This window comes from Nerophis lumbriciformis, linkage group LG27, assembly GCF_033978685.3.
Source record: "Nerophis lumbriciformis linkage group LG27, RoL_Nlum_v2.1, whole genome shotgun sequence".
NCBI classification, from domain to species: Eukaryota; Metazoa; Chordata; class Actinopteri; order Syngnathiformes; family Syngnathidae; genus Nerophis; species Nerophis lumbriciformis.
Genome location: NC_084574.2, coordinates 18,685,131 through 18,699,202, shown reverse-complemented (window position 1 = coordinate 18,699,202; position 14,072 = coordinate 18,685,131). Strand labels below are relative to the sequence as shown.

General features: G+C 38.7%; 1 protein-coding gene across 1 annotated transcript in view; it reads left to right on the top strand.

Annotated features, from left to right (window-relative positions):
• The window catches only part of LOC133570081 (uncharacterized), a 37,721-nt gene that overhangs the window by 9,448 nt on the left and 14,201 nt on the right, over positions 1 to 14,072 (top strand). The window contains exon 2 of the mRNA XM_061922736.2: positions 6,798 to 8,489. Within this exon, the coding sequence (XP_061778720.2) occupies positions 6,798 to 8,489 (1,692 nt within the window). The remainder of the gene's footprint in view (positions 1 to 6,797; positions 8,490 to 14,072) is intronic.

The following is a 14,072-nucleotide window of genomic DNA, read 5'->3' as shown; positions in this document are numbered from 1 at the left end:
TACAATAAAAAAAATAGAAAAAAATACCGGCAGCGGTAAAGTTTAGATCCATGAAGGAGAGAAGAAAGTGAATGAATGTTTATAACTGAAAAATGACTTTTCTTTTGTATTATTTTTTTGGTAACACTTTAGTATGGGGGAACATATTCTAAGTAACAAAGACTTAATTTAGAGTTATTTGGACACCAGGGGAACATATAAGGGTTAGAGTTAGGGTTAGGGTTACGAATAAGCAATAATTCTGAGTTTATTGAGGGAAGACTCTTAGTTAATGGCTTACTGGTTGTATAATAAGGCCATGCAGAATAAGGCATTAATAAGTACTTAATAATGACTAATTAAGAGCCAATATGTTACTAATTTGCATGTTAATAAGCAACTAATTAATGGTGAATATGTTCCCCATACTAAAGTGTTACCATTTTTCAAATTCCCCCCAAATACGGATTAACTCGCTGGACTATAAAGACAATACAACATACATCCATAAACGTGGATGCATATGCAAAAGTGCAATATATTTATCTGTACAGTGATCTATTTATTTATATCTGCCCCTTATTGCTCTTCTATCCTGCACTACAACGAGCTAATGCAACAAAATTTCATTCTTATCTGTACTGTAAAGTTCAAATTTGAATGACAATAAAAAGGACGTCTAAGTCTAAGTTTTTCCAGTTGTTGATATATGATATATGGTAAAGACTTACCCGAAGGGCTTTGCGCGAGTATTGTAGTCCGGTATATTGCATCTTCTGCTGTTGCCATTTCTAATACAAAGTAGCATGTAGTCCTAATTTGTATTTGTTAGTAGACTCCATATGGAAGTGCTCAAAACTACAACAAAAATGACGAGGAGAAGATGCAGTTGAAGGGTAGCCAGGTAAATAAGACCGCCCACAAAGCGGCGTATCCTGAAGAGACGGTCAGAAAGCGGATTGAAGATGGTCTGTAAAAAATAATTTTGACAAAAGAAGCACCATTACAGGTTCTGTAGACCACAAGGAAGTGTTATATATAAAGAAAAAAAATCATAATATGACCCCTTTTACCCTTGTGCACCACTTGGGCCCAAAACGAGCATTGCATGTGTTCTTAATGTGATATAATTGTTCAGTTTGAAGGTTAGCGGTCTAAAAGTTTTTCAAAAGTTTAATTTATATAAAAATGCATTTATTGATTGCAACGTTGTTAGAATAGGATATTTACATCAAGTATACACACTTTCTCTTAAGACCTCTTTCGGCCCCATTGACTCCCATTATAACAGACTGTAATCCTAGTATATTTCTATGCGTTTTTCATTAAAAACAAATAAATGTTGTTCTTGCAAATGTAAAAATAAGGAAAATATTGTGTTGGTGTAATTGCGCATCTTAATCACCACAGGTTACTAGGACACCATGATGCATACATTTCAGAGCTTTGATGAGCATAAATAAGTGCTATTAAACCACTGCAATGCAATGGAAATTATTTTAGGCAGTTACATATAACATGGAAAATAAACATAAATAAAATAAATTAACTCAACCAAGTCCTGCTTGCTTTTTCTCTCATTCTAGCTTAATAGGCACTGTAATAATATTTGTGTCGACATGTCTACTGTATGAAAATCAATGTTGTCATAAATTATTGACCCAACCTCAGATCTTCCACTCAGAAATATATTTTTTTAGAAAAAAAATTGCTTGGTTTGCATTTTCCCATCATAAAAAACAGTCATTTTTTACAAAATGGCAATAAATCATAAATAAAAGACTGCAAACTTTATTTCAATGATAGATCTGAATTTGTAAAAAAAAAAATTCAAGTATTGAAGGTTAAAAACAAAATGGTATTACTGACATGACACTTATGAGCAGGTCCCTTTTGGATTTTAAGAGTAAGTGTGTATAGTCAGTCTTAAGATCCCACAATGTTTAATAACTACAGGTTTAATTGCTTTAATTTAATTGTGATAAAGACTTATTAGGTAATAAAACTATAAAAAATTAGGATGGTTATATCAGACCCTGTATAAACACTCTATATTGTTGCTCAGAGTCACACCCACAAATTGGGCAACATGAAATGGCTCATATTAGTGATTTAAGTTATTTAATATAAATATTTTATTCATGCCAATTGATATGCTAAAATTGTTGTGTTGTGCGTGCGCTAATCAAGTTTGACATTTCAAATTTAAAGTAGGCAACAATATTTCCCAATTTGATGTCATTTCATTCACGACAGTGTTTGAGGTGCTTAAGTGACCCTTAAGAACTACTATTACTATTAGGAACTCAAAGCCCGGCACAGTACGTGTTAAAACCGATGCCAGGTACTTATAACACCGTCGTTATTTTTCACCCTGTCCCCACCTTGTAATGTGAACTGTGGACATACTTTTAGCTCCTTCACCAGAATGTGTTCACACAAGCATGTAGTTAAAATAAAACAGTGGTCATGACCCATGTTCTCTTTGTACACGCCAATGTCAAGTAGGAATGTTTGGTAATCACTGGAACTATTTACTCGGAGTAGTACTTCATTTCAATTGAGTCTAGACTAGTTTTTGGTTACCTTGTTTCGATTATAAAGAGGGGGCAATCTATTAGAAGTGGCTGTCGTATGATGCAGTGCATGCAAACTACAAAGACAATAATATAATGTATATATTGTCGCGACACTGGGTGGAGTACTTGTGGAGTACTACATATATATATATATATATATATATATATATATATATATATACATATATATATATATATATATATATATATATATATATATATATATATATATATATATATATATATATATAATGTGAGAGTCTAGTCCATAGTGGGGCCAGCAGGGGAACCCTCTATATAGAGCGTGTGTGTGTGTGTGTGTGTGTGTGTGTGTGTGTGTGTGTGTGTGTGTGTGTGTGTGTGTGTGTGTGTGTGTGTGTGTGTGTGTGTGTGTGTTCTAGTATTTATACCCTTCTTGAGACATCAACAAGGAAAAGTACCTTCCATATGAGGACCGGTGAACAAGTTAGGACATAAATCATGGTCCCAATACAGAAAACCATTGCATCTAATAGAGAATGTCTCATTTGCACCCCTGGTGGTGATATCTATCAAAATAAGGGTGGTCCCAAAAAGAAGGGATTTTTCAAATTAACTGTGTGTCGGTTTTAAAAGTGCTCCCCCTCTGGTCAACATATGAAATAACAAGGGTGTGTAAAAATTTGAAGTGCTCCCCTTTGGACAACATATGTAATAACAAGTGTGTGTAAGAAATTGAAATGCGCCCTCTTTGGGCAAAATTAATAAAACAAAAATAAATTAATATGTATATAGAGACATACTGTAATAACTTTAAGTAAATAATGAAGATTAGAAACCAATTACAAACAAAAAGATTAAAATAAATTAACTAAAAGCAGTCTTTTTCTCACAATGTGTTGACCTTTTCTTTCTGTTTCTGTAATATTGCAATATTTTCTCGTAAAATTATTAGTTTTTTATGTAAAATTATTACTTTTTAATGCAAAATGGTGACATTTGTCATATAAAATTCAGACTTTTATCACAATATTGCCAAAAAAAAATTTAGTCTCGTAAAATAGTGACATTTTTTGAGTAAATGTTTGACTTTTGTCATAATTTTGCCAAGCAAAATTCTGATTATTATCATAATATTGCCAAAATGTTAAAGTTTTCTTATGAAATGGTGACTTTTGTCGAGTAAAATTGCCAAAATTTTAAGCTTGTCTTGTAAAATTGCGACTGTTATTGAGTAAAATTCCAACTTTTATCATAATGTTGCACAAATGTTCAGTTTTTCCTGTAAAAATGTTTACTTGCCTTGAGGAAAATTACGACTTTTATTATAACACTGCCAAAATTCTACGTTTGTCTGTGAAACTGTGACCTTTTTTCCTCTGAAATTGCAACCCTTTTCTTGTGAAATTCCAACTCATTTTTCACAACAAGTTTTTTTATATTTGCAAAGTATGTATATATTATTAATGTTGTAAATACAAATCTTTATATATCTAGAAAAGGTGATCCTAAAGAGGTAGGCATTTTTCGGAGGTCTCAAGAAGGTAACAAATACAAGAGTGTGTGTGTGTGTGTGTGTGTGTGTGTGTGTGTGTGTGTGTGTGTGTGTGTGTGTGTGTGTGTGTGTGTGTGTAAATAGATATTGTTGTCACGGTTTACCTGACACATGAAACGTGACGAATTGGGGGGAGTCCTATATTAATTTTAGCTGCCACATGGCAGTAGAGTGTTTAATATCTTAAATTGTGTTTTGTGGCAAATCCAACTTTGACCACAGCTTCAGTTGCTATGTAGAGTGGCGCTTTCAATCATTTTCAGCAGACTACATTCCAAAATAATTAACCGAAATCCACCCAAGAATGGGGCCATATGAATTCCTTCCCTTCTGTAGTTGTTGACTGGCACTCGCTCCAATTGAAGAGCTTTTTGAATTCATGCTGCATTTCACATTAGTTCTCGAAGTTTTAGTATATACAACAGTGTATTTCAACCACTGTGCCGCGGCACACTAGTGTGCCGTGAGATACAGTCTGGTGTGCCGTGGGAGATTATCTGATTTCACCTATTTGGGTTAAAAATATTTTTTGCAAACCAGTAACTATAGTCTGCAAATGATGTGTTGTTGTTGAGTGTCGGTGCTGTCTAGAGCTCGGCAGAGTAACCGTGTAATACTCTTCCATATCAGTAGGTGGCAGCTGGTAGCTAATTGCTTTGTAGATGTCGGAAACAGTGGGAGGCAGTGTGCAGGTAAAAAGGTGTCAAATGCTTAAACCAAACATAAACAAAGGGTGAGTGCCCCTAAGAAAAGGCATTGAAGCTTAGGGAAGGCTACGCAGAACGTAACTAAAACTGAACTGTCTACAAAGTAGAGATGCGCGGATAGGCAATTATTTCATCCGCAACCGCATCAGAAAGTCGTCAACCATCCGCCATCCACCCGATGTAACATTTGATCAGAACCGCATCCGCCCGCACCCGCCCGTTGTTATATATCTAATATAGACGATGCAAGGCATTAGTGAGGTTATAAAGCTTTTGCCTGTTAAAGAAAGGAGACTGATCCAATGCAGTGCAGACATTCGCGTGCCACGCTGTCACGACCCAGACGCACACCAGTGCGCAATCATATGGGAGCCACGCTGAGCGCACCTCCAAGCGCGTCTCGCTGCCGGCGACGGCCGCGTATGAGCCCGACGCTCCAGCGCCATCCATTTTCAGGGCTAGTTGATTCGGCAGGTGGGTTGTTACACACTCCTTAGCGGGTTCCGACTTCCATGGCCACCGTCCAGCTGCTGTCTATATCAATCAGGGTGAGCCCCACCCCTTTCGTGAGCGCACTGCGCGCGGAGTGACCCCTGTTACGCGCCCCCGGCAATGGGGGTGGCGGGCAGGTAAGCTGCGCGGGCGGAGCGCGCGGAGTGACCCCTGTTACGAGCCCCCGGCCACGGGGGTGGCGGGCAGGTAAGCTGCTTACCTGCTGCGCGTGACGCCGGCCGCGGCGAAGGCGGACGAGGCGGGGTGTCGGTGCGGTGGGCGCGGTGGTGACCCTGGACGTGTGTCGGGCCCTTCTCGCTGATCGCCTCAGCTACGGCTCCCGGTGGGGCCCTCTCGGGGGAAGAGGCCTCGGTCCCGGACCCCGGCGAGGCGTCCCTTCTGCGCTCCGTAAAAGTGTCCATCTCTTTTCTTTTCTTTTTCTTCTGTTGTGGCATATGCAGCAGGTGCCTGCTCGTTTTTCGTATGTGGGTAACAACATTTAACTATGTATATATATTTCCGAATTGGTTTAACTGCCACCCACCTGAATATATTTAAAATCTAATTTTTTTTTATTTCAACCACCCGACCCGACCCGACCCGCGGATAAAATCTAATTTTTTTTTTATTTCATCCGCCCGATCCGCGGATAATCCGCGGACTCCGCGGTTGTGCCCGCAAACCGCGCATCTCTACTACAAAGTAAACAAAAACAGAATGCTGGACGACAGCAAAGACTTACTGTGGAGCAAAGATGGCGTCCACAATGTACATCCGAACATGACATGAGAATCAACAATGTCCACACTAAGAAGGATAAAAACAACTGAAATATTCTTGACTGCTAAAACAAAGTAGATGCGGGAAATATCGCTCAAAGGAAGACATGAAAATACTACAGGAAAATACCAAAAAAGGAGAAAAAGCCATTAAAATAGGAGTGCAAGACAAAAACTAAACCATTACACACAGGAAAACAGCAAAAAAGTCAAAATAAGTCAGGGTGTGACAGGTGGTGACAGTACACCTACTTTGAGACAAGAGCTATAGTGATGCATGCTTGGTTATGCTTTAAAGTCATATCCAACAATTGCGACAACAACTTTTTACTGTCAACTGAGTTTCGTTTTTTAATGATTTCTGCTGGCGGTGTGCCTCCGTATTTTTCCAACGCAAAAAATGTGCCTTGGCTCAAAAAAGGTTGAAAAACACTGATATACAGTATGTCCTCATTACCAACCATTTGACAATAAGGCAAAGGACTGTGTCATTATTTGACTTATAATGACTTTGTCATTATTCCTGGTCAGCCTGTGGATGAATTGAAGCATTGCTGCCACCAAGCTGGAGGCTTGTGTATCGTTCAGTCATGAATACAAATGCCATTACTGGAAGTCCCCCCAACACTGCTAATATTATGTGTTGTGTTGTTATGTAGAAAAAAAGACATTTCAAGATATGGCGTTATTATTTTCATAAATTTCTCTCCTTATGGCTTGGTTCCAGGGTCTTCCATCCATGATGAAGAGCCACTGGTACCTCTGCAGCTCCAGGAGGCCGAAAAGAACCTCTTTTCCTGTGGATGCGGCACAACAGAGGAGCATCCCAGCCAGAGCACCTCCAATGACACCCCAGCCCCAGAGAGGCCCATGTGTCAGCCCTGCAGCCCGTCACCTGCAGCATCTGGGGAGGAGCTTGAACCAGATCAGACAGCACAAATCAAGGCTTCTGCCATTGAGGTAACAGGAAACGTACAAGAACAGAAAGAAGCTTCTCTCCAGGACATTGTAGCAGAAGAGGAAACCCAAAAGGGGGAGTCATCTTATGAATCCCAGGAGAAGGTGGAGAATGAAGTTGTTGTATCAACTGCAGAAGAGTTAATGGATGAGGGGGAGAAAGGCAAAGCAGAGGACTTACCTCAAGTTGAAGCAGTTGGTGCTGATCCTGAAGAAGAAGAACTAATACAGGAATTGGAAATCGATCTAGAACAGGGGGAAGAAGTGGGAGAAATTGTGCTGAAGGATGCCATGATAGAGGAAGTCTTTGTAGAAGCTGGATCAGAATCAGAGGAGATTCTTAAAATGGTTGCAGAACCTGCAGAGCCAGAAGAGACCACAGACTCTGAACCAGAAATGATATCAGAACTTGAAGCAGGACATGACACAGATCCAGAAGTTATGTCAGATCTCGAAGCAGAACCAGCCATCGTGTTTGAACCTGAAGCAGAAGACGACACTGAACCAGAAATCATGTCAGAACCTGAAACAGAAGATAACACTGAATCTGAAATTATGTCAGAATCTGAAGCAGAAGATGACACTGAATCTGAATTGATGTCAGAACCTGAAACAGAAGATGACACTGAATCTGAAATTATGTCAGAATCTGAGGCGGAAGATGACACTGAACCAGAAATCATGTCAGAACCTGAAGCGGAAGATGACACTGAACCAGAAATCATGTCAGAACCTGAAACAAAAGATGACACAGAGCAAGAACCAGATACAGAACCAGAAATCATGTCAGAACCTGAAGCAGAAGATGAGGCTGGGCAAAAAACAAATGCAGAACCTGTGTCAGAAACTGAAGAAGACGATAATACTGAACCACAACCTGAGGCATTTACATCAGACCCTGAAGTGGAATATCATGCAGACCCCACGTTTACGTCAGAACCTCAAGCGGAAGATGTTGCTGAACCAGAAATGATGTCAGAATCTGAAGCAGACAATAATCCTGAAGAAGAATCTGATGTAGAACCAGAAGTCACAACAGAACTTGCAAATGAGGATGTTGAACAAGAACATGCAATCGATCCAGAAGTGAAATCAGGACCTGCAGCAGATGATGGTTTTCATCCACAACCTGAAGCTGCATCTCATGCTGCACCAGAAGTTACATCAGACCCTGAAGTAGAACATAACTCTGAACCAAAAGGGGTAACAGGTTCTGAAGAGGAAACACAGGAAGTTACAAATATTATTGTTGAAGTAGATGCCCAACAACTTGAACTTGTTTCTGAGCCTGAAGCAGAGCCACAGGTCATTCCGGAAGTCGAGATAGTTGGAGAAGTCACACCACAGTCTATTGAGGAAGTAAAATTGGAAGATTTTGGAGCGGAAACCACAGCAGAGAAGGCTCCTCAGGTGGAGGACACCCCTGTGGAGGTCAAGAAACCTACACAGTCTAAGGACAAAGGTAGTGTACCAATCCAATCCAATCCAATCCAATCCAATCCACTTTATTTATATAGCACATTTAAACAACAAAATGTTTCCAAAGGGCTGCACAACAATATTAAACACAATTAAAAACAATATAAAATAAATGTGATTAAAAACAATTTCAAAGGGTAAAACCAATTAAAACAGTAAATAGAAAGCAAAAGCAAAATTTTAAAAACACAGAGGACAACAGAGGACCACACAACTCACGTAGTGTTAAAAGCCAGAGAATAAAAGTGGGTCTTAAGACGAGACTTAAAACACTCCACTGTGGGAGCAGTTCGAACATGGAGGGGCAGAGTGTTCCAGAGCTTAGGGCCGACCACAGAGAAGGCCCTGTCTCCCCTGGTTTTAAGTCTCGTCTTGGACACCACGAGCTGGAGCTGGCTCTCGGACCTCAGAGCGCGCGCAGGATTGTAAGTTTGGATGAGGTCCGAGATATACTGAGGTGCCAGTCCATGTAAAGCTTTAAAAACAAACAGCAAGGTTTTAAAATCAATTCTAAAATGAACAGGGAGCCAGTGCAAACTCTCAAGGATTGGGGTTGTATGCTGGCGTCTCCTGGCCCCTGTTAAAAGTCGTGCTGCCGCATTCTGGACTAACTGCAACCGGGAGAGAGCTTTTTGGCTAATGCCAGCATAAAGTGCATTGCAGTAGTCCAGGCGACTTGAAATAAAAGCATGCACGACTTGTTCAAAAAGGTTAAAAGATAAAAACGGTTTTACCTTTGCTAAAAGACGAAGATGATAAAAACACGATTTTAAAACGCCATTGACTTGTTTGTCAAGTTTAAAATCGCTGTCTATAGTGACGCCAAGGCTGGTGACTTTGGGACGCACATAATTTTGCAATGGTCCCAAGTCAGTGAGGGCCGGACCAAACACTAAAATTTCCGTTTTTCCCTCATTCATTATTAAAAAATTCTGGGCTAACCAAGCCTTGACGTCGCATAGACAGTTGAGAAGGAGTGTCAGGGGGCCGTGGCCTTTTGAAATAGGCATATAAATTTGACAGAAGAAAATAACTTGTTTCAAATGTTTGTAAAGCTAGTATTCTACTCTTGTTTATCTAAATCCAATCCAAGCATGTCTAAATACCCCAATCCCACTACTTAAAGGGGCTGTTGGCAACCTTTACGCGCATGCCGAGAGTGCGCCAACTTTCCAGTGTGATTTAAGCATCATATCTTGTTCTTTTATTCTTTTATGGCTTTTAGCTTGCAATTATGTAAAACATATGCCGGTATGTGTGTGTGTATATATATATATATATATATATATATATATATATATATATATATATATATATATATATATATTAGGTTTGCACAGTATACCGGTACTAATAAAGTATTGCAGTGCCAATCAATTGAAATCAGTACTATACCACCTTTGAAAAGTACAGTATCTATATATACACACACACCGGGATATGGAAATATATGGTAAATGGGTTATACTTGTATAGCGCTTCTCTATCTTCAAGGCACTCAAAACGCTTTGACACTATTTCCACATTCACACATTCACACACTGATGGCGGGAGCTGCCATGCAAGGTGCTAACCACTTCCCATCAGGAGCAAGGGTGAAGTGTCTTGCTCAAGGACACAACAGACGTGACTAGGGTGGTAGAAGCCGGGGATCAAACCAGGAAACCTCAACTGCGCCACACCGTCCCATATATATATACAGGTAAAAGCCAGTAAATTAGAATATTTTGAAAAACTTGATTTATTTCAGTAATTGCATTCAAAAGGTGTAACTTGTACATTATATTTATTCATTGCACACAGACTGATGCATTCAAATGTTTATTTCATTTAATTTTGATGATTTGAAGTGGCAACAAATGAAAATCCAAAATTCCGTGTGTCACAAAATTAGAATATTACTTAAGGCTAATATAAAAAAGGGATTTTTAGAAATGTTGGCCAACTAAAAAGTATGAAAATGAAAAATATGAGCATGTACAATACTCAATACTTGGTTGGAGCTCCTTTTGCCTCAATTACTGCGTTAATGCGGCGTGGCATGGAGTCGATGAGTTTCTGGCACTGCTCAGGTGTTATGAGAGCCCAGGTTGCTCTGATAGTGGCCTTCAACTCTTCTGCGTTTTTGGGTCTGGCATTCTGCATCTTCCTTTTCACAATACCCCACAGATTTTCTATGGGGCTAAGGTCAGGGGAGTTGGCGGGCCAATTTAGAACAGAAATACCATGGTCCGTAAACCAGGCACGGGTAGATTTTGCGTTGTGTGCAGGCGCCAAGTCCTGTTGGAACTTGAAATCTCCATCTCCATAGAGCAGGTCAGCAGCAGGAAGCATGAAGTGCTCTAAAACTTGCTGGTAGACGGCTGCGTTGACCCTGGATCTCAGGAAACAGAGTGGACCGACACCAGCAGATGACATGGCACCCCAAACCATCACTGATGGTGGAAACTTTACACTAGACTTCAGGCAACGTGGATCCTGTGCCTCTCCTGTCTTCCTCCAGACTCTGGGACCTCGATTTCCAAAGGAAATGCAAAATTTGCTTTCGTCAGAAAACATGACTTTGGACCACTCAGCAGCAGTCCAGCTGGTGTCGGTCCCCCAACCACCCGCTACTGGTCCGTGGATCGATTGGTATCGGGCCACACAAGAAATATATATATATATTTTTTTTCTTTTTTTAATTAAATCAACATAAAAAACACAAGATACACTTACAAGTAGTGCACCAACCCAAAAAAACTCTCTCCCCCCTTTTGTTCTGGGCATTGAACATGAAGACTCTTCCTTCACTGTTACGAGTGGCCATGAGAGTCTTGGCAGTGCCTGCCTCCAGTGCTCCAGTGGAGCGAGTTTTCAGCCATGGTGGCATCATACTACGCCCCCATCGTGCACAAATGACTGACAGACTCTTGGCTAATTTGGCCTTTTGCAAATGCAATGCAGCATAGGGCCCTGACATATAAAAAGTACAACTTTTTTGTTATGTTCACGTATATGTCATGTTTTTTCAATGTTAACACTTTTGTACAAATAAGTACATTTGCACTTTATTTTTCAATGTGCTTGTTCTGTATAGGAATGAGTTAATGTTTAAAATGACTGGTTAATAGTGCTATTATGAAGTGCAATGTCAGCACAATTTTCTTTCCTGCAATTTAAAATGCACTTGTTTTAATAAATAAATACAGCGTTTGAAAAGCATACACAATCTGTGTTAATATATTAGTCTGTGGTTAAAAGGACTTGAAAGGACTCGAAACTCAAAATGCAGGACTTAGGACTTGACTTGAGACTTTCCAGTCTTGACTTTGGACTTGACTCGGGGCTTGCCTGTCTTGACTCGGGACTTGACTCGGACTTGAGGGCAAAGACTTGAGAGACTTACTTGTGACTTGCAAAACAATGACTTGGTCCCACCTCTGATATATACTATATATATATATATATATATATATATATATATATATATATATATATATATATATATATATATATAGCGACCCCGAACGGGACAACGGTAGAAATTCAGATTAAGAAAACAATTAAAGCCGATTAGAGCATGAACCAGGAGTTTACAATATTCAACTTTTTGACATTTAAAAACATTTTACAAGACACTGAATTTCGTGATTTTATTAGCTGTAAGACGTTATTGAAATTGTTTTAAAAATATGAAATACATGAATAACACTCGGTGTATAGTGATTTTAAGAGTTTCACTATTTTTGGAACTACTAAAATAAAAAAAGCTATTCTAATTCATTGAGATGCACCTTTATACATGTATATACATTTTTTTTTTTTTTTTTTAACTCAGAAAAAATCAATTAGATAGGAGTAATTATCTTTTCTATAGTGACATTTCTAACATGAAACTAACATTACATTTCCTTTTGTAGCAATGAAATAACAATACAGATGCATTGATTGGCCACTTTTTGAGAAATATGTTACTTCTTCTCATGACACACCTTGTAGAAATCAACTTCAACAAAACTTCACTTATGTTATGTATTATTTATATATCCTTAAATAGTTGATAAGTGACAATGACAATGCAGAAATGACATTGCCGGTTGGCCATTGCACTTCTCGTTGCGATGAACTAGTAACAGAGAAGAGTCATGGCATTAAACGGTCGTCCACTTTGTCTCTACCGGGCGTGTCGATCCCACTGAATATGACACTGTTTGTGGCTGTAGAGGAATTAGCGTCAAACTCTGGTACAGAAATAAGCACACCAAAATAGCAAAGGAAGTGAATACATGATGGATTACAACAGCATGATATAACAGTCAAGCCTGTTCTAAGCACAAACGGTCCACTCACATGTCTCTCAGGAAACTTTCACATTTATTTCATTTTCATTTGATTCATCTTGTCATCCTTGCTTGATATATATGACATTTTCCTTAATGCGATTTTGTCAAGCATGTTGGAAATAAAGTAAACCATTATAATTACCTTCAAGGTGGGCGATACAGCAAATGTTGGTGTCTATTTAATACCAAGTAAATACAGGGCCATAGAGAGAGAGAGAGAGAGAGAGAGAGTGTGTCTAAAAGAGTGTGTGTGTTGAGCAGTTTAAAAAAGCATAATGTATAATAAAATAAACAAACATTTCCATTAAGACAAAAACACTGTGCAGTCCCATATTGATACTAAAAAGTAAAAAATGTTCTGTCTAAGTCAGGGGTGTCAAACTAATTTTAGATCGGGGTCCACATGGAGAAAAATCTACTGCCAAGTGGGCCGGACTGGTAAAATCACGGCGCGATAACTTTAAAAATAAAGACAACTTTAGTTTGTTTTCTTTGTTTAAAAATAGAACAAGCAAATTCTGAAAATGTACAAATAAGAATGATGTTGGGTTTTTTTTACACTTACATGTTGCGGTTAATAGTATTCTATCTTTATTTGTCGTTATTTATACTTTCTGAATAAATTATGTGATAATGTTCATCAGTCAACTCATTTCTGTTATTTTCAATCAAATTACAATTTGTTAATTATGTAGTTAGTTCATTTTCCTCGACTTATGCACTAACATCATGTGTTTTCTTTTTTTTACATACAGTATGTAGAATCATCTACAACAGAGGTCGGGAACCTTTTTGGCTGAGAGAGCCATGAAAGCCAAATATTTTAAAATGTATTTCCGTGAGAGCCATATCATATTTTTTAACACTGAATACAACTAAATGTGTGCATTTTTAAGTAAGACCAACATTTTTAGAGTATAACAAGTCTCTTATTCTTTTTAATAACATTGTTATACAGAAGCTAACCAATAATAAATAAAATACCTCTTACCATTAACGCGACTTCTTGAACAGGTGCGGTAGAAAACGGATGGATGGATTAAAATGCATGAGAATGTTTTATATTTTGAACGTTATTTTTAACACTGTGATTACCAGCGGAATTATTCATTACTTATCGTGTTAAGCAATGTCAGCTAAGATTTATCTGAGAGCCAGATGCAGTCATCAAAAGAGCCACATCTGGCTCGAGAGCCATAGGTTCCCTACCCCTGATATACAAAGAATTGCTATTACGACAT